General features: G+C 44.3%; 1 protein-coding gene and 1 long non-coding RNA gene across 2 annotated transcripts in view; both read right to left on the reverse strand.

Annotated features, from left to right (window-relative positions):
- LOC146195833 (uncharacterized) overlaps nucleotides 1-7,075 on the reverse strand; it is a 48,930-nt gene extending 41,855 nt beyond the window's left edge. Inside the window, exons 1-2 of the long non-coding RNA XR_014705602.1 lie at nucleotides 7,039-7,075; nucleotides 1,401-1,453 (exon numbers count right to left, since the gene is read on the reverse strand). This is a non-coding gene — a long non-coding RNA (uncharacterized LOC146195833). The remainder of the gene's footprint in view (nucleotides 1-1,400; nucleotides 1,454-7,038) is intronic.
- Nucleotides 7,076-10,210: 3,135 nt separating this feature from the next.
- LOC146195834 (uncharacterized) lies at nucleotides 10,211-11,448 on the reverse strand. Its single transcript, XM_084596873.1, has one exon. It carries the CDS (start codon nucleotides 11,446-11,448, stop codon nucleotides 10,258-10,260), a length of 1,191 nt encoding a protein of 396 aa, XP_084452999.1. The 3' UTR covers nucleotides 10,211-10,257.
- Nucleotides 11,449-18,770: the final 7,322 nt, after the last annotated feature.

An 18,770-nucleotide genomic window follows, 5' to 3' on the forward strand; every position in this document is an offset into this window, starting at 1 on the left:
GCGTATACAGCGAGAAAATTCATTAGAGAAAGGATGCAACAACAAGAATGTTTGGCGGTCACACCTCTTCCCTTTTCATCTTGTTTGCAGGCGAAGAGTTTGCCCTAAAACCCAGTACATTTATTGCCAGTAAATTTATTGGCATACGCTCTGCTGACTTTATTTCGTTACAGAGACCCGATTGCTTTCTGAAAACTAGTGGATGCTAGGCGCGGTACAAAGCTTTAAATATGGGGGTAATGTCGTTTTATGTCTGTGTAGTTAGTATTGCAGATGCGCAGAAGCATTGTATGCAATTAGAAAAGACCACTTCCGGACTTCAGTTCAGGCACGAACGTTTGCCATAATTATGGTCTAGCACATGAACATTGCTATGTGAGAATAGCCACACAAACGTTTGTTCTTCAATGTGGTCATAAAAATGGTGTTGTCTCATTTTGCTCAGTTCACGGGCAGTTCATCACGCGTGGCGTTGCGATCTCAGCTTTGTTCAACTTAGTGAAGAAGGTTGTCGGTATGAAGTCCGCAAAGCGTCAGCCTACAAATGTAATGCCTGTATGACTACTCCGCCATAGTTCACGTTTCATTGCCTTGTGGTCTCGTATGATAGTTGTAATAGTTGTGAAAAGCAAAACAAACGAACAGAAATGGTTAGGCGAGTTGTCTTCGTCTACTACACGCGTGCCGGTTCCTATGATCTGATGGATGTGGTAGAAGACTGCAATGTACAGTGGAGTTTTTGTGCCCGTAAAACAAAATTGCTTGCAAAATATTTGATCCGAATCCAAGCCCCGGTAAGAGAAATCACTGGGATTCAATCACGCCCCAAAATTTGTCCCTAGCGTTTCTAAAATGTGAAACCTTCAGTTTGAAGTGGTTTTAATTTTTCGTCTGATGATTTCAGTAGCTCTGAGATAAAAATGTTTGCCGCAATACCATCGTTGTCGCCCTTTAGTAGGTGTCTGGGTTATTGTTCCTCTACCCGATGTGGCGATCAAGGAGCCTTATCAAGCTGTATCTAAGGAGTCGAGATTCATCCTGGCCTGTTAATACATCGAGAGAAGAATGAACATGATTATTGTGCTACCATTTCACTTCTGTAACCGAGAGATGGAGATATCTTTTGAATTAGCACACGCTTTAGAGGTTTAAGTGGAAGTAATAGGATTTTCAGGTAAACTAACAGGAGATTTTAGTGAAGTGGAAATCATTGAGGTTGTACCGATATAGCCGTTTCTGATTCTTTTGGTTCCACTAAATTTTGATCTGTAGCAACATAAGTAAATTGCACCTGCAGAATGGTTATTGCATATATGCAGTATTATTAGGCACAAATATATATTGTTTATATTCGCTGCGTTTTGGAATATGTGATAGACAGTTGTAGATGAAAAACGTACGGAAAGATTATTGGAACAGTCCAGACTCGGAACAGCACAGCCACATTGGAGATCTGCAAAAAGACAAAAAAAAAAAAAAATACGCCAATCACATGGTAAAACAGTCATGCTCAAAACAGGCCACGAAAATATGGAGAACGTGTAAGAGATAAGTAATTCATCACTCTCACTGCAAAAAGTGGCATGTCGCTTTTTCGAGTGCTCCGCGACCAAAGAACATGGCAACGCATCCTAATATACGCTTATATTATAATGGTGTACTTATGTCAGAATGAAATGCTATGAAGTAAAAGGTAGAAGCATGACTATAAACAAGTATTTGGAATAGTCAGTGGAGATCCTCGAACTTCTGTTGATACTTGACATATTGAAATATTTTAGAACAAAGCTAGAGCAAATCAAGAACAAATATAGACATGGAAAATATGGTATTTCTAATTTATGACGTAAATAATTGCTCCAGGCTGTTCTAGTTTTCTTTTGACCAGTCTATAAAGACATTGCATTGCACACTATGAACTGAGCGCTGCCAAATGCAATAGGCGTTCATAGGTCAAAGACCGCCGAGCACGCTTGATTCTATTGCCGCCATACCTAAGGACACAGTATCAGACTTCGGTTTTCAATGGTGCCAGTGGAATCGATGCCGATCACAAATATATTTGCGATGCCGATCGCAAATATCGCCATAGCAATCGCTATCCGGACGTCATGGAACCTGTCGACGAATCTCTGCTCAGGGATGTCTCCTTCTGACTAGCACGTGCCAGTGGAAGTCTTGTGATGAGGACAGGATAGCTACGGAACACTGACACACACAGACGATGAGTTTTCGGACGAGTGGAAACCCTATTACCGGCGCAAGAAACCTTCAACATATGTGAAGGTGTGAGTTATCAGATTTAGTTACTTTAGACAATCTGTAATGCACCAGGACTGGTTTTTTCCTGTACTAACAACAGCATTTTCAGACTTTTCAAGGATTCTTGTAATTACAATAATACACAGGCGACAGCCAGCAAAATAAGGTTATTTCGCTATCATTTATGAAATGCATTGATATAACTGTTTACTTCTGACATTTTATATTTTCTGCTCTACCGAAAGTTTCTTCGCGTACTGCGCAAAGCTTTGTCCTCGTGATCGGTTTTCCATGGTCCATCTGCATCGCCAACATCTTCAGTTACAAGGGTCCTTACTTCTAGAGACACCAATGGGTGACGCATATTGCTCTCTTATGACACTAATGCTTTTGCGGTTCGTCGGCACCAAAGTTAGGGCATCAAACAATATGACACAATACCAAGTGTGGTGAAGCACAGAAAGCGATTAAAGCAGTGAGTGCTTGAATAAAAGGCATAAGTAAGAAATCTCTGTTGTAGTTTTAGAATCTCATGCAGACTTTTGTGCGAAAGAGCATTATGTTGTTGGTGTCTTTTAATTCGTAAAAATGTGCCTGAAATTTAATTTTATACTTTCTGCAACACTGGCAAGTAACGATGAGCCGCACTTTGTTTTCCAAGTAACTTTCCATAAATTCGCGGATGAAGTCAATAGTACATGGTGCAATTGTTGACCCGGAGAAAAATTTGCCTGTTCATGAGAAATCTATTTTACTTAAATCGAAAAGCGTTCTCTCCAATACTATTCTTACGAATACATAGGCCTAAAGAATATTACAATAATGCTTCACTTCAAGACACAATTGTCTTCTCACCACGAAATAAACACTTTAGTCTGCCCCGAGAAAACGCTGGTTAGCATCATAGGCCCCTACGAACATCATCTCCAATGTGTCTAAGACATACAAACTGATACTAATAGGGTGCAGGAAATTATGCTGCTATATAAAAACTCTGGATGTTTTTAAAAAGCAGTTGCGTTTATGGCTCACTAAGGAATGATTATTGTAAGAAACTTACAAGTAATGTGTTGTATCAACCCTTTGCACAACTCTGGAAGTCAGCTTTTTTCCACAGCAAAAACCTCTTTGCCAGGGCAACCAAACAAGTTTTCTGGACAGGAGTTGAGTGCAGCGAAGAATATTTCTGTGGCAAGTCTGATGTCATACATAAACCTAGCGAGCAGAATTTCTTCGATATTAAAAATCAGGTGGAGATAGGGTAGGAGGAGGGGGTATGAATGGCACTTTCGAGGCACTGGCTTTGCAGAGGAGCTATTAATCCCATAGTTGCATCCTCAACACAAGACATGACAATAGCGTCACAAGGTGTCTATTCTGACAATAAGTGGCGTGGCCATTACTGTCAGAATCGAACCTCCTGCACTGCACCCGGTTTCTGCCCCCCAAACAAGTTAGGCCGCCATGATGAAGTCTTTGCTCTGCAGAGAAGCCAACTTCACGAGTTTTGCAAAGTTATCATTGAAATAGAATACAGAATTCAAGGAACGAAGTTAATTTTTTTTGCCATGCATCTCCACTTTCGCGCTTGTATTGTAAGATACATGTCGAGAAAGTACATAGCCCACTTCAACATCCCTGTCTTAATTATAAACAAGGTGCAAAGGAGCCATTTTTTTAAATAAATCGTGCCTTCCGTGCTGCTCCTATTGTTATTCGTGAAAATTTCCCCGTCATATTTCGCCCTTACAACCTACTTTATTTATTCTCAGCTATCGTCTCGCTAAGCTCTATCAGAAGATAATTATAACTGAATACAAGTTGTTCCTTTTTACTTTTGGTGCGACTGTACGGAGCGAGGTATAAGCTTTTACTGCGCACGTTCATCTTTTCATGGCTCGGTGCACAGGGTAAATTCGCACTGCGCAACTATGGAGGAATTTAACCTCTTATGCAGTGTTGTGTCCTCGTAAAGTGTTACTAATTAAGTGTAGACGATACGAAATATCAATTTCTGCACAGCGCGTTGCCTTACGATTTCTTGAGTCCTCAATAAACCGTTGTAATATGTGTTTTGTGGTAGTAATTTTTAAACGTTCTCTGCAACCCGAAGTTATTACGAAATCCAAATTAGTTTTTGTTTGAAAAAAAAAAAAACGAAACCTCGTTTGCATTTTAGCGGTGCGATTCGGGCTTTGTGTTTTCTGCGCCCATCTAAGGAGTTCCACCTTCTCTGAGGACGACGGTAGCAAACTTTTGATTTGTGTGCATCGCCTCTTTGGATATGCTGGATTACGTCCAGAGACATGTGATATATTTAGACCTCGTCTCCATTTTTGACTTCACAGTCCCAAAAACCCTGAGGGCCTCATAGCCTCTTTTAGAAGTTGTGGAACAGCGTGAGCCACCTAAAACGCGGGTGTAGAGGGCTGCCTGAACCTTACTTTGTTGGGCCTAGACCACGTAAGAAAGTGTCCTAGGCCACTTTCTTCCACCGTGATGTAGGCAGGTTCCAAAGACCGGTGTGATGTCCCGACCCGTCGCACCACATAGGCTAAATACTGCTTTGCTGCGATCTGATAAACGTTATTTGAATAGTGTTCCGTGCCACTTTGTATGTTATGTTGTTTTTGTATTCATGGACATCATCTTTTTTTTTAACTTTCTATACCTGACAGAATCTACAGCATGCGGAGTCATGCTCTTGATTAGCACGGAGTGGCATTCGGGTACGTTTCTTAGACTCGTGACCATTCGCGGCGGATATGGTGCATGTTGGGAGGCGACAGCAGCTTTACAACCCCTGGCTTATGCCTCATTGCATTAAGTATGTGAGGTCAGACACTAACACTAATGTACCCTACATAATTTTCGACTAAGACACCACTACTGTTGAAAGTAAGAACAAGATGCTTCGTTGGGATGCTTTGTTCTTTCTGACTGTATTCTGTACACAGCTGTGACATTTTAGTCTGCTAGTCCTGAAATTTCTTCCTCTGTTAGGGACAAGAAGTTAATTTCGGATAGCATTCATTTTACAGCATTCAAGGATCGATGGCGAGTGATTTAGACAGGTCCTCCTCAAGTGGCAAAACTAATTGTAGGCTTATGCCTGGTGTTTAGTTTGCACATTGAGAAAGAGGCCATCGTCTGCTAGTTTTGTTATTTTATATCTAACGTCAAGGGTATCTGTAAGACATTTTGAAACACCTGTAGGGCATACTTTTTGGTTCTTCATGTTGCAGCTCTAAAGCACATATAAGATATATTTAGCTTACAAAAAATAGTAGTTAATTTAATAATAGGCCCCATTTTATTTGGAGTGCAATCATGCGTTAAAGAAATAATGCTAATTTAAAAAATCGATTTACGGTAGTTGTGCCACCCCCCCCCCCTTTCAGCGAGTCCAAAAAGGGGACGCGACAGGAACTAAAATTAAGCTTTGCCTATTCTGGGTGTATACCAATACTGTAACCAAATGTGTAGCGCCACAGGGTATCTACTCCGCGAAATGTTAACCCTCACCTTCAGTAACAATGAAGAAAAAAAACAGGAAAATATGGTAAGAAACGGTAGTAATGAAAAAAGGATAGGAAATTGAAGTATGTATGGGAGATGTGGAAAAGGTGGACGCCGATTTTATCCGGTCGGGTCGGTGCTGTATTGGCTTCTATGGCAAGACGGGGCTAAAGTGTGCACCGCTTCCGCCGAGGGGTCTGAAAAGCCGCTGACCGGGCTACTGCATTTTTAGAAACATGCCTAAAGGTTTGATCAATGGTTGGAGGTAGTCTCGGTAAAGTACTACAGTGATGAACGCAACGAAAGAGAAAAAATAGAAATTAGATCTCAGTCTCGCTCCCCTTCGAAAGCCAGTTTCCCTGTGCTCAAGTCTTGCTCGGGAGCCCGGATTATGACGTTAATATTATGGTCTTACCCAGGGTGGTAACCACTGGCCCGTTTTCTTTTCTGACAGGTAAAGGATGGGCGGAGAACATAGTTGAGTGAGCTGCTGATCCTCTCACCGCTAGCTTCTATTCTTCCCAATTCTTTGTCGCACAAGCGATCTCCCTGCTTCGAGGCTGTTTTGTTTTTTGCGCGGCTCTAAAGTCTTCCTATAGATACCACCGCTCTTGATTTGCCAAACGCGGACGAGGAAAGCAGGGGAAACGTTTGCTGTGGTTTAACCAATGGCCCTCCCGAGTAAAATTGCGGAAGCAACATCTGAAGCGAACGTAGCGGCGGCGGCACCCCTCAGTCACTGCGCCGCGGAGGAGTCGGCGTGACCTCGGCGTGCCAGCAGTGCACCTTGGGACGTCACTCCCTCTTGGTGCATGCGCACCTGGCACGGCGGCGGTGTCACCGCTGAGTCACCCGTATCAATAGTGGCTTGGTGTCGCAAGATTGCTAGCTCGTTATAAAGAAAATGGACTTGCAGACAATATCCTGATGCAGCTCATTTATCAGATTTTTCGCTTCTGTTGATTAAACACTACTCAGCTGAACGACCATACTTTAAGAAACAAATCTTCAGACGTTTATTATTTGACAAGCTCGGTAGCATATTTGAAAATATTTACGCGAAGCGTAGACAGCTCGTACAAACGAGCCTACAGCTGAGAACCCGGCAAACATCTCGCTATGTTCTGAGCTGAATTTGAACCGTAACACTGTTGCAGTTAAGAACCTGAAATAGAAATCCGTAATACTGCATGTAGTGTCGAATATTACCGCTGCATTAGACGTTTGCACGCACTGTATGCTTCATTGCACACTTACCGTAATCATATTCTTCCTCGCTGCAATTTGTCACTGTAGAAAAATGATAAAGAAGCATTGTATTTTTTAATCCCAAGCATACCGAAATAAAGTGTGGCAAATTCATTTATCAGGTTACACAGCAGAATATGTTATCTAAATGGTAACCGGTTGTACTTCGCGCTGCAAAATTAAAAACTATAGAGACTGCGAAACGTTTTTCACAATTGCTAAAAAACGCATTTGCAAAGGTTATAATTAATATTGCAAACATTGAGGCACTTCCAAAAAGGTGCAACACACAGAAGGCAGACTACACTATAGCAAGAATGAGTTGAAGAAGTTTAAATCTACTCAGGGGCCCTAATGCGGCTATGAAGGTTTGATATGCAATTTCTGAATTTTTATAGCATGATGATTAGGATATTAGCGTCGTATTTTCTGCAGTCGGCATATTTCAGATTGCTTTTTTAAATTATCAAGGAGAACCTCTATAAAATCTTTGAGTGACATGCGCCGCAACAGTGAAAATTCAAACCAATGTTTTGTTAATTTCCGTTTCGGACCACCAAACTTCCTTCATTATCAACACTGGCTCAGGAGGCTCTGTATAACGCCCCTGCATAGCCGGCAGCCATTGGTCTGTTTATCTTATTCATGAGTGAAGGGTTGGTGTACGCCTACAGTTGGTCATCAACCCATTGCGTGCAAATATATGTGCCGCCGCGTAAATAGCAAAATTATGAATTGAGGCATCAGCGATCAGCAATCAGGGCGTGCTTGATCACGGAAGCCATGAGTTTACGTTATCTTGTGGTGTTATCGTGAAACCGCCGCGTCAAATAGCAGAGCTTTAACACTATTTAATCAGCAGCTTAAGAGCTGTCTTAACATAGGCTGGTCAGAACTAAGACGAGGAATAGCCAGCTCCGACAGCGTTCGGGTTCGATACTGTTTTTATTGCGCTGCTCGAGCTGAGGTGTCTAGTGCCAACCTCAGCGGCGTGCCTTGGCGCGAGGAACGCTACAAGGCTCCCCCCGTATAGTGGAAGCAACGGGATCTGCCCATGCAGCGGACCAGTTTGGTGGCGGAGTCGGCAGAGTCGAAGCGAGAGTGAGTGGAGGGGTCATGGTTGGAGAAGTGGCAATATAGGCAGGCTTCAGCCTGTCAGCAGACACATCTTCACGACCGTCTATGTCTAGGTTAAATGTCTTCATCGCGCCCTGGAGCACGCGGAATGGTTAGTCGTAGGCTGGTGGTAGGGGAGGTCGGACGTGGCCAGGCTAAGTAAAACATAGCTGTAGGAGTCCAGATCCTGGCTTACAAACACGGATTGAAGGTGAAGATTAGCAAAGATGATCTGCGTGATGTGTTCAAATGTATTCCGGAGGTCCCGGAGGTAGGATGAAGCATCATGGATGACCGGAGGGGGAACTCTCCATGGAAGTAGCAGGGAAACGCCAGAGACCAGCTTAACTGAAGAGCGGCCAAGGCCAGCCTCCAGTTCTGAGCGGAGGCCTAGAAGGGCGAGGGGAATATGGTCGGACCAGCGTTGTTCCGCTGATTAGTGGTAAGGGCAGCCTTGAGTTTGTGATGAAAAGGTCATCTATGGCCTTTTCTATCTCTTGCAATGTAATAGGCATTTCAAGGCTCTCTTTCACATGATCTTCGAGCCTTGGCATTAGCCGTAAATATTCTTTTGGAAACCCTTCACTATGTTCGCGCGTATTACTCAGAAGCTCAGCAAAATGTTTCAGAATCGCACACTTTATATCTTTAGCATCGTTTGTAATCTGCCCTTCATGTCTTATTTGCCTGATTTCCTTCTGGCAAGCATACCTTTTTTCATCTGATAGCGCTCGCTTTGTCGGCGCCTCGCCAGCCCACAGTTTATCGCTTCTTGCACATATAACCGCGGCTCTGTACTTCTCAGCGTCGATTCTTTCTAAATGAGATTTCACATCTCTTATTTGCTTCGTGAACTTTCCTGGCGCACAGCTTTCCATGCACAACAGGCACTCAAGTTGTCCATGAAGTTCCTTTTCTGTTTCTTTCTCTTTGTACCGAATAACACTGCTCTTTTCTATTGCTTTTATCTTCACCTGCTCTTTAAATCTTTCCCATTTATCTGCATGGCTTTCTTCATGCACCTTAAGCAAACATTCCAAATCGTTCGTGATTGCCTTAACAAACTCTTCGTCCTCCAAAATTTTCTCGTTCAGCTTCCATAGATGCCACTTGAAAACAGATTTCTTAACCTTCATTCCAAAAGTCGCACTAACAAGGCAATGATCACTAAACGAAATAGGTTTTACATTATAGTCGGTACGGATTGGAACGAGATCAATAGATACATATAGCCTGTCTAGTCTCGCATGACTATCGCGTTGAAAGTGCGTGTATTCCGGACGGGTTCCAGCAGAAAACACATTTCCAATGTCTTCCAAGCAATAGTCATGCACCAATACATTCAGCAGTTCAGCGCTCTTGTCTTTCACTGGTCTAATCTTCACTCGATCAGTAGCACCACACACACGGTTAAAATCGCCCAATACAAGCAAAATTTTGTCACATTTCAAGTATGGCTCGACTGAATAAAAGAAGTTTTGACGATCACTTTCAACATTGGGGGCGTACATACAGACAGCACGCCAAAATAAATTTGAGAACAAAAAGTCAACAACCAAGAGTCGGCCACTTTCGCATGCAAATACGCAGTGCACGCTTATACCCAAAGTATTGCGAATGAAAAGAAGGCATCCGCCTGATGCCCCCACAGAGTGACAAACACACACATCAAAGTTTGCATGGAAAACAGACACCATGCGGTCTGCATGGTCCTGAGATTCTATCTTCGACTCTTGAACGGCTAATAAGTCGATTTCATTATCTAGCAGCAGGCGATTCAACTGGCATTGCCGCCTTCGGGCTCCAAGCCCTCTAACATTCAAGGTTGCTACATGTAATGGGACATCTAGCCTAATTGCCATGCATCTAGAGAAAAAGGCGCCCGATCCATGCGATGCCTACCTCAGTCGTCCATGTTGCTCTGCTTGTCCGAGGTTCCAAAGCGTACCTGCTCGTATCCGGCCTCCCAAAGGGATGTCTGCATGCGTATTGAGGCGTGCCTGACCACCGCACTTGCCACCTTCCATAAACACAGTCAAAGAGCTAGAGCCGAAAACAGGCTATGACGGCTGACGCACCCCCTGCACTCACATGCATTAGGTCACGTCCAAACTACGGAGGCGGTTTCCCCGCCTGCCGCGTCTCGGACGAAACGTTCAGCCGAGGCCTCAACGTCGAACGTCGAACCCCCGGTGCTTTCGATGGCGGCTCGTCACTGCCACCACCAGGCTGCAGATCCTCACCGGCGCTCTCATCATGGGGCCGCTTCCCAACGGGTAGGCCGCTTACTCCTGCGTTGAAGTCCATAACTTCGGAGTTGGGAGACTCCGCGCTGCCTTGGCTTTCGAGCACAGGTTCTCTGGCGTCCGCCACGCTGTTACTTGCGTCCAGTTGGGAACCATTCTCCACCTGTGCAGAATCCGCTGTCGCAACGGACGTGGACGTCCTCCTCATTGTCAAAGGGGTCAACACCGGCCCATCATTCCTTGCCGGTTGCCCGGTTGTTTTGGCTGCCTCTTCCGCGTCCGCCTCATCCATCAGATGCTCGGAAAAATCTTCGCTGTTCCCAGGTCCAGCGATGCTCGCGTAGCTGCGAGAACACTGCCCTTCTTCGTGGCCAAAACGACGGCATGCACCACAACGCGGAACCTTACACTCTCGGCGAATGTGGCCGGTACTTCGACACCGGAGACATAACGGAGGCCTTCCAGGTACTACGACGAGCGCCAACTCACCGCCGACGTTCAGCTGGTGCGGCAAGTCGTCCAGTTTGACCCCCACTTTCATCTTCAAGGTGACAATCCTGCTAGTTGAACCCTTATCCGATATGCCATGCACGCGCCAGCGCTCCCTGGCCACTTCGGAAACCTTTCCATACGGCGCGAAGACCACAGGCACATCTTCATCCGGAACGTTGTGAAGCAACCAGTGGAGCTTCAGCCTCACATCCTGGTTAGCGGGATCAACAACGAGGCAGCGACGTTGCTTCACACACGACTCACCCACTCCAGCAATCTTCTTCACAGCATCCGCGTCTTTCATACTGATAGCCCAGACGTGGCTCATGCGATACGCCCCCATGGCGATAACGTCAGGGAGCAGCGAACGCTGAGCCAACGCGTCTCGGAAATCTTCCACCCGGTACGGGCGGGCCCTGATATCCGCGTGCAAAAAAACTGTGTTTAACACAAAACGCCCTGTTGGAAGACTTGGCAGAACAACCTGGTAGCCATTATCCTGTTCCATAGCCCTGTTACCGCGTCCCGACATGGCCGCTGAAGCCGCTCCTGCGGAGCCCTGCATCCTGCGTCCGTTCACTGGCGTGGCCGGAAAGGCCATAAATGACCTCCCATGTGGGAAAGCCCCTGGACAAGATGGGCTGAGCGCCTCCTTTTACAAAGCATTTAAAAACCATGTTTCCAGCCTTATGTTGGAAGTGATAAGAGAAGCCTACGAACGCAAACAAGTGCCATTATCATTTACTACGTCACACATCGTACTTATTCCAAAAACTGATGATCCGGAGAAACGCCTGTTGGTGAAGTCCTATAGGCCAATAAGCCTGACAAATGTTGATTACAAAATCTTCATGAAGGTTTTAGCGAAGAGATTGCAGAGTGTAATAACCAAATTAGTCGGACCGCACCAAATGTGCGGCATAAGAGGTCGCAGCATCGCCACAAATATACATGTGGCACGAACCGTACTGGAACGTGTAGACACGCTTGGAAGTCAAGTTGCCATGATTCAGCTGGATTTGGAAAAAGCGTTCGATCGCGTATCACACGACATCCTTTTCTCCATTCTAGAGCATTGTAACATGGGGTCGGTAATCGTGGAGGGAGTGAGAATGGCGTACGCAAACTGCTCGACGCGTATTATAGTGAATGGCGATCTCACTGACAGTCTCGCAGTGCGTTCTTCGGTGAGGCAAGGATGCCCACTCTCTCCTCTGGTTTTTGCAGCCTATCTCGAGCCATTATGCTTGGCCATTCTCAATAATGAATGCATCTCGGGTTTCAAGCTTAAATCGGCGCATGTGAAGCTACTTGCATACGCGGACGACATTGCAGTATTTAGTGAAAACAGACAGAGCATTTGTGAATTGGTTAACGTTGTTGAAAAGTTTTGTGACCAGACTGGATGTCGGGTTAACTGGGAAAAAAGCTCCGGTTTTTGGCACGCCTTATGGGATGCTGAACCGGCTTCTTTCTCCCGATTGCTATGGTCTTCCGTGCCAATGCAGTATCTGGGTGTGCCCCTACAATGTTATCGCGATCCTAGCTTACATTGGAAGGAAGAAACAAATAGAGTGCGAGAGAAAGGAGAAGCATGGCAGGGAAGGCAACTGTCAATCTTTTCACGCGCGTTCATCTGCAATGTTTTTTTGATTTCAAAGATATGGTATGTAATGAATGTTCTATGTGCTTCACGAACTGCCATTCAAAAATTCATCGTGTGTTTGCGGTTTTTCTTTGGACTTCGACCTGGGAAAAGACGAGGCGAACGAATTTATTTTTTTCTTTAAAAAGCGGAGGAGTCGGTTTGATTCATTTGTTTCTGCGCCAAGTGGTATCGCATTTTTTTTTTCTTCGCGACCAAAATGACACCTTTTTAAGAACAGTCATGCAAGTGAGGCTGCAAAAGCTGTTACCCGGATTTGTTGTCTCCTCAAGTGAAAACATGCGTGGTGCTGTCACAGGATATTTGCGCGAGGTAGTTCTCTCTTACAAGTTGTTAGAAGTGCGTTTTTCCCGTGAATATTTGTACAGTGTTGGCAAGAAAAAGCTGTATAAGGACCTAGTGGAAATAATGCTGCCGGCACCTTTGTATCGAGAGCCCTACCGTGGAGGCCCAGGGCAGGATATTTTAAAACGAGTGAAGAGGATGCCAGTTCGACCGGCTGCCAAAACGTTCTTTTTTAAGTTGCACTCGAACACTCTACCCGTCAAAACCTGGCTTCACGAAAAAGGAATCTATGTCCCTTGGACGACAAACTGCCTGCTTTGCAAGAAGCCAGAGACAATTGAACACATATTCTTAGACTGCTGGGATGCAGTATTTCATTGGGACGTGCTACAAAGAACAATTAAAAAAGAGCTACCACTAAACCCTTATGGCATCCGGTTTTTACCGGTGGAGAACGAAGACGTACGCTATGATTTAATAATGCTTCTGAGCCTCCACAGCTTGTGGAAAACACGGATGCAAGTAAGGCATGAAGATATTAACATTCGCAGTGTACGTGAAAATTTTGTTGAAAGTGCTGTTTATCTACGGGAATGTATCTGCGCGCTCCCCGACCCACCACAGTGGGCAGAAGTTCCGGATGACCTGGTAAAATTGAAGAAATTTTAACCTCACACGCGTCAGCTCAAGGGCAGCTGAAGTGTTTTATTAAGTGTGACATTTTGTTGTTCATGTATACCTCGGAAATAAAGAAAAAAAAGTTTGTGATGAAAAGTTCCACCATGCCATTTGCCGAAGAATGGTAGGCTGTCGTATGAATGTGGGGGATGGCCAGGCTGCTGGCAAGGGCTCTGAACAGGGCCGACTTGAAACTGGCGGCCACGGTCTGTTGTGAATATAGACGGGCAGCCGAGATGAGACACCCAGCTGATAGACGCTTATATCATAATTGTGTACTTAAGTCAGAATGAAATGCTATGAAGTAAAAGGTAGAAGCATGAATATAAACAAGTATTTGGAATAGTCAGTGGAGATCCTCGAACGTCTGTTGATACTTGACATATTGAAATATTTTAGAACAAAGCTAAAGCAAATCAAGAACAAATATAGACATGGCAAATATGGTATTGCTAATTTATTACGTAAATAATTGCTCCAGGCTGTTCTAGTTTACTTTTGACCAGTCTCTAAAGATATTGCATTGCAGACTATCAACTGAGCGCTGCCAAGTGCAATAGGCGTTCATAGATCAAAGATCGCCGAGCACGCTTGCTGCTATTGCCGCCATACCTAAGGACACAATATCTGACTTCGGTTTGCAATGGTGTCAGTAGACTCGATGCCGATCACAAATAGATTTGCGATGCCGATCGCAAATCTCACCATAGCAATCGCTATCCGGACGTCATGGAACCTGTCGACGAATCTCTGCTCAGGGATGTCTCCTTCTGACTAGCACGTGCCAGTGGAAGTCTTGTGATGAGGACAGGAAAGCTACGGAACACTGACACACACAGACGATGAGTTTTCGGACGAGTGGAAATCCTATTACCGGCGCAAGAAACCTTCAACATAAGTGTAGGTGTGAGTTATCAGATTTAGTTACTTCAGACAATCTATAGTGCACCAGGACTGGTTTTTTCCTATACTAAGAACAAAATTTTCAGACTTTTCAAGGATTTTATCATTACAGTAACACACAGGCGACAGCCAGCAAAATAAGGATATTTCGCTATCATTTACGGAATGCAATGATATAACTGTTTACTTCTGACATTTTATATTTTCGGCTCTACCGAAAGTTCCTTCGCGTACTGCGCAAAGCTTTGTCCTCGTGATCGGTTTTTCATGGTCCATCTGCATCGCTAACATCTTTAGTTACAAGGGTCCTTACTTCTAGAGACACCAATGGGTGACGCATATTGCTCTCTTATGACACTAATGCTTTTGCGGTTCGTCGGCACCAAAGTTAGGGCATCAAACAATATGACACAATACCAAGTGTGGTGAAGCACAAAAAACGATTAAAGCAGTGAGTGCTTGAATAAAAGGCATAAGTAAGAAATCTCTTTTGTAGTTTTAGAATCTCATGCGGACATTTTGTGCGAAAGAGCATTATGTTGTTGGTGTCTTTTAATTCGTAAAAATGTGCCTCAAATTTAATTTTATACTTTCTGCAACACTGGCAAGTAACGATGAGCCGCACTTTGTTTTCCAAGTAACTTTCCATAAATTCGCATATGAAGTCAATAGTACATGGTGCAATTGTTGACCCGGAGAAAACTTTGCCTGTTCATGAGAAATCTATTTTACTTAAATCGAAAAGCGTTCTCTCCAATACTATTCTTACGAATACATAGGCCTAAAGAATATTACAATAATGCTTCACTTCAAGACACAATTGTCTTCTCACCACGAAATAAACACTTTAGTCTGCCCCGAGAAAACGCTGGTTAGCATCATAGGCCCCTACGAACATCATCTCCAATGTGTCTAAGACATACAAACTGATACTAATAGGGTGCAGGAAATTATGCTGCTATATAAAAACTCTGGATTTTTTTAAAAAGCAGTTGCGTTTATGGCTCACTAAGGAATGATTATTGTAAGAAACTTACAAGTAATGTGTTGTATCAACCCTTTGCACAACTCTGGAAGTCAGCTTTTTTCCACAGCAAAAACCTCTTTGCCAGGGCAACCAAACAAGTTTTCTGGACAGGAGTTGAGTGCAGCGAAGAATATTTCTGTGGCAAGTCTGATGTCATGCATAAACCTAGCGAGCAGAATTTCTTCGATATTAAAAATCAGGTGGAGATAGGGTAGGAGGAGGTGGTATGAATGGCACTTTCGAGGCACTGGCTTTGCAGAGGAGCTCTTAATCCCATAGTTGCATCCTCAACACAAGACATGACAATAGCGTCACAAGGTGTCTATTCTGACAATAAGTGGCGTGGCCGTTACTGTCAGAATCGAACCCCCTTGCACTGCATCCGGTTTCTCCCCCCAAACAAGTTAGGCCGCCATGATGAAGTCTTTGCTCTGCAGAGAAGCCAACTTTACGAGTTTTGCAAAGATATCATTGAAATAGAATACAGAATTCAATGAACGAAGTTAATTCTTTTTGCCATGCATCTCCACTTTCGCGCTTGTATTGTAAGATACATGTCGAGAAAGTACATAGCCCACTTCAACATCCGTGTCTTAATTATAAACAAGGTGCAAAGGAGCCATTTTTTTAAATGAATCGTGCCTTCCGTGCTGCTCCTATTGTTATTCGTGAAAATTTCCCCGTCATATTTCGCCCTTACAACCTACTTTATTTATTCTCAGCTATCGTCTGGCTAAGCTCTATCAGAAGATAATTATAACTGAATACAAGTTGTTCCTTTTTACTTTTGGTGCGACTGTGCGGAGCGAAGTATAAGCTTTTACTGCGCACGTTCATCTTTTCATGGCTCGGCGCACAGGGTAAATTCGCACTGCGCAACTATGGAGAAATTTAACCTCTTATGCAGTGTTGTGTCCTCGTAAAGTGTTAATAATTAAGGTGTAGACGATACGAAATATCAATTTCTGCACAGCGCGTTGCCTTACGATTTTTTGAGTCCTCAATAAACCGTTCTAATATGTGTTTTATGGTACTAATTTTTAAACGTTCTCTGCAACCCGAAGTTATTAAGAAATCCAAATTAGTTTTTGTTTGAAAAAAAAACGAACCCTCGTTTGCATTTTAGCGGTGCGATTCGGGCTTTGTATTTTCTGCGCCCATCTAAGGAGTTCCACCTTCTCTGAGGACGACGGTAACAAACGTTTGATTTGTGTGCATCGCCTCTTTGGATATGCTGGATTACGTCCAGACACATGTGATATTTTTAGACCTCGTCTCCATTTTTGACTTTACAGTCCCGAATACCCTGAGGGCCTCATAGCCTCTTTTAGAAGTTGTGGACCAGCGTGAGCCGCCTAAAACGGGGGTGTAGAGGGCTGCCTGAACCTTACTTTGTTGGGCCTAGACCACGTAAGAAAGTGTCCTTGGCCACTTTCTTCCACCGTGATGTAGGCAGGTTCCAAAGACCGGTGTGATGTCCCGCCCCGTCGCACCACATAAGCTAAATACTGTTTTGCTGCGATCTGATAAACGTTATTTGAATAGTGTTCCGTGCCGCTTTGTATGTTATGTTGTTTTTGTATTCATGGACATGATCTTTTTTTTAACTTTCTATACTTGACAGAATCTACAGCATGCGGAGTCATGCTCTTGATTAGCACGGAGTGGCATTCGGGTACGTTTCTTAGACTCGTGACCATTCGCGGCGGATATGGTGCATGTTGGAAGGCGACAGCAGCTTTACAATACCTGGCTTATGCCTCATTGCATTAAGTATGTGAGGTCAGACACTAACACTAATGTACCCCACATAATTTTCGACTAAGACACCACTCCTGTTGAAAGTAAGAACAAGATGCTTCGTTGGGATGCTTTGTTCTTTCTGACTGTATTCTGTACACAGCTGTGACATTTTAGTCTGCTAGTCCTGAAATTTCTTCCTCGGTTAGGGACAAGAAGTTAATTTCGGATAGCATTCATTTTACAGCATTCAAGGATCGATGGCGAGTGATTTAGACAGGTCGTCCTCAAGTGGCAAAACTAATTGTAGGCTTATGCCTGGTGTTTAGTTTGCACATTGGGAAAGAGGCCATCGTCTGCTAGTTTTGTTATTTATATCTAACGTCAAGGGTATCTGTAAGACATTTTGAAACACCTGTAGGGCATACTTTTTGGTTCTTCATGTTGCAGCTCTAAAGCACATATAAGATATATTTAGCTTACAAAAAATAGTAGTTAATTTAATAATAGTTCCCATTTTATTTGGAGTGCAATCATGCGTTAAAGAAATAATGCTAATTTAAAAAATCGATTTACGGTAGTTGTGCCACCCCCCCCCCCCCCCTTTCAGCGAGTCCAAAAAGGGGACGCGACAGGAACTAAACTTAAGCTTTGCCTATTCTGGGTGTATACCAATACTGTAACCAAATGTGTAGCGCCACAGGGTATCTACTCCACAAAATGTTAACCCTCACCTTCAGTAACAATGAAGAAAAAAACAGGAAAACACGGTAAGAAATGGTAGTAATAAAAAAAGGATAGGAAATTGAAGTATATATGGGAGATGCGGAAAAGGTGGCCGCCGATTTTCCCCGGTCGGGTCGGTGCTGTATTGGCTTCTATGGCAAGACGGGGCTAAAGTGTGCATCGCTTCCGCCGAGGGGTCTGAAAAGCCGCTGACCGGGCTACTGCATTTTTAGAAACATACCTAAAGGGTTTGATCAATGGTCGGAGGTAGTTTCGGTAAAGTGCTACAGGGATGAACGCAACGAAAGAGAAAAAAATAGAAATTAGATCTCAGCCTAGCTCCCCTTCGAAAGCCAGTTTCCCTGTGCTCAAGCCTTGCTCGAGAGCCCGGATTATTACGTTAATATCATGGTCTTACCCAGGGTGGCAACCACTGGCCCGTTTTCTTTTCTGACAGGTAAAGGATGGTCGGAGAACAACTAGTTGTGTGAGCTGCTGAGCCTCTCACCGCTAGCTTCTGTCCTTCCCAATTCTTTGTCGCACAAGCGATCTCCCTGCTTCGAGGCTGTTTTAGTTTTTTGCGCTGCTCTAAAGTCTTCCTATAGATACCACCGCTCTTAATTTGCTAAACGCGGACGAGGAAAACAGGGGAAACGTTTGCTATGGTTTAACCAATGGCCCTCCCGAGTTGAAATGTGGAAGCAACATCTGAAGCGAACGTAGCGGCTGCGGCACCTCTCAGTCACTGCGCCGCGGAGGAGTCGGCGTGGCCCCGGCGTGCCAGCAGTGCACCTTGGGACGTCACTCCCTCATGGCGCATGCGCACCTGGCACGGCGGCGGCGTCACCACTAAGTCACCCGC

Source organism: Amblyomma maculatum, chromosome 3, assembly GCF_055883805.1.
Source record: "Amblyomma maculatum isolate TAMU_Amacu chromosome 3, ASM5588380v1, whole genome shotgun sequence".
In the NCBI taxonomy this organism is placed as follows: domain Eukaryota; kingdom Metazoa; phylum Arthropoda; class Arachnida; order Ixodida; family Ixodidae; genus Amblyomma; species Amblyomma maculatum.

What these genes read in the sequence shown, in the direction of transcription:
- LOC146195834 (XM_084596873.1), bottom strand. Translation starts at nt 11,448, where the DNA reads ATGCAGGGCTCCGCAGGAGCGGCTTCAGCGGCCATGTCGGGACGCGGT.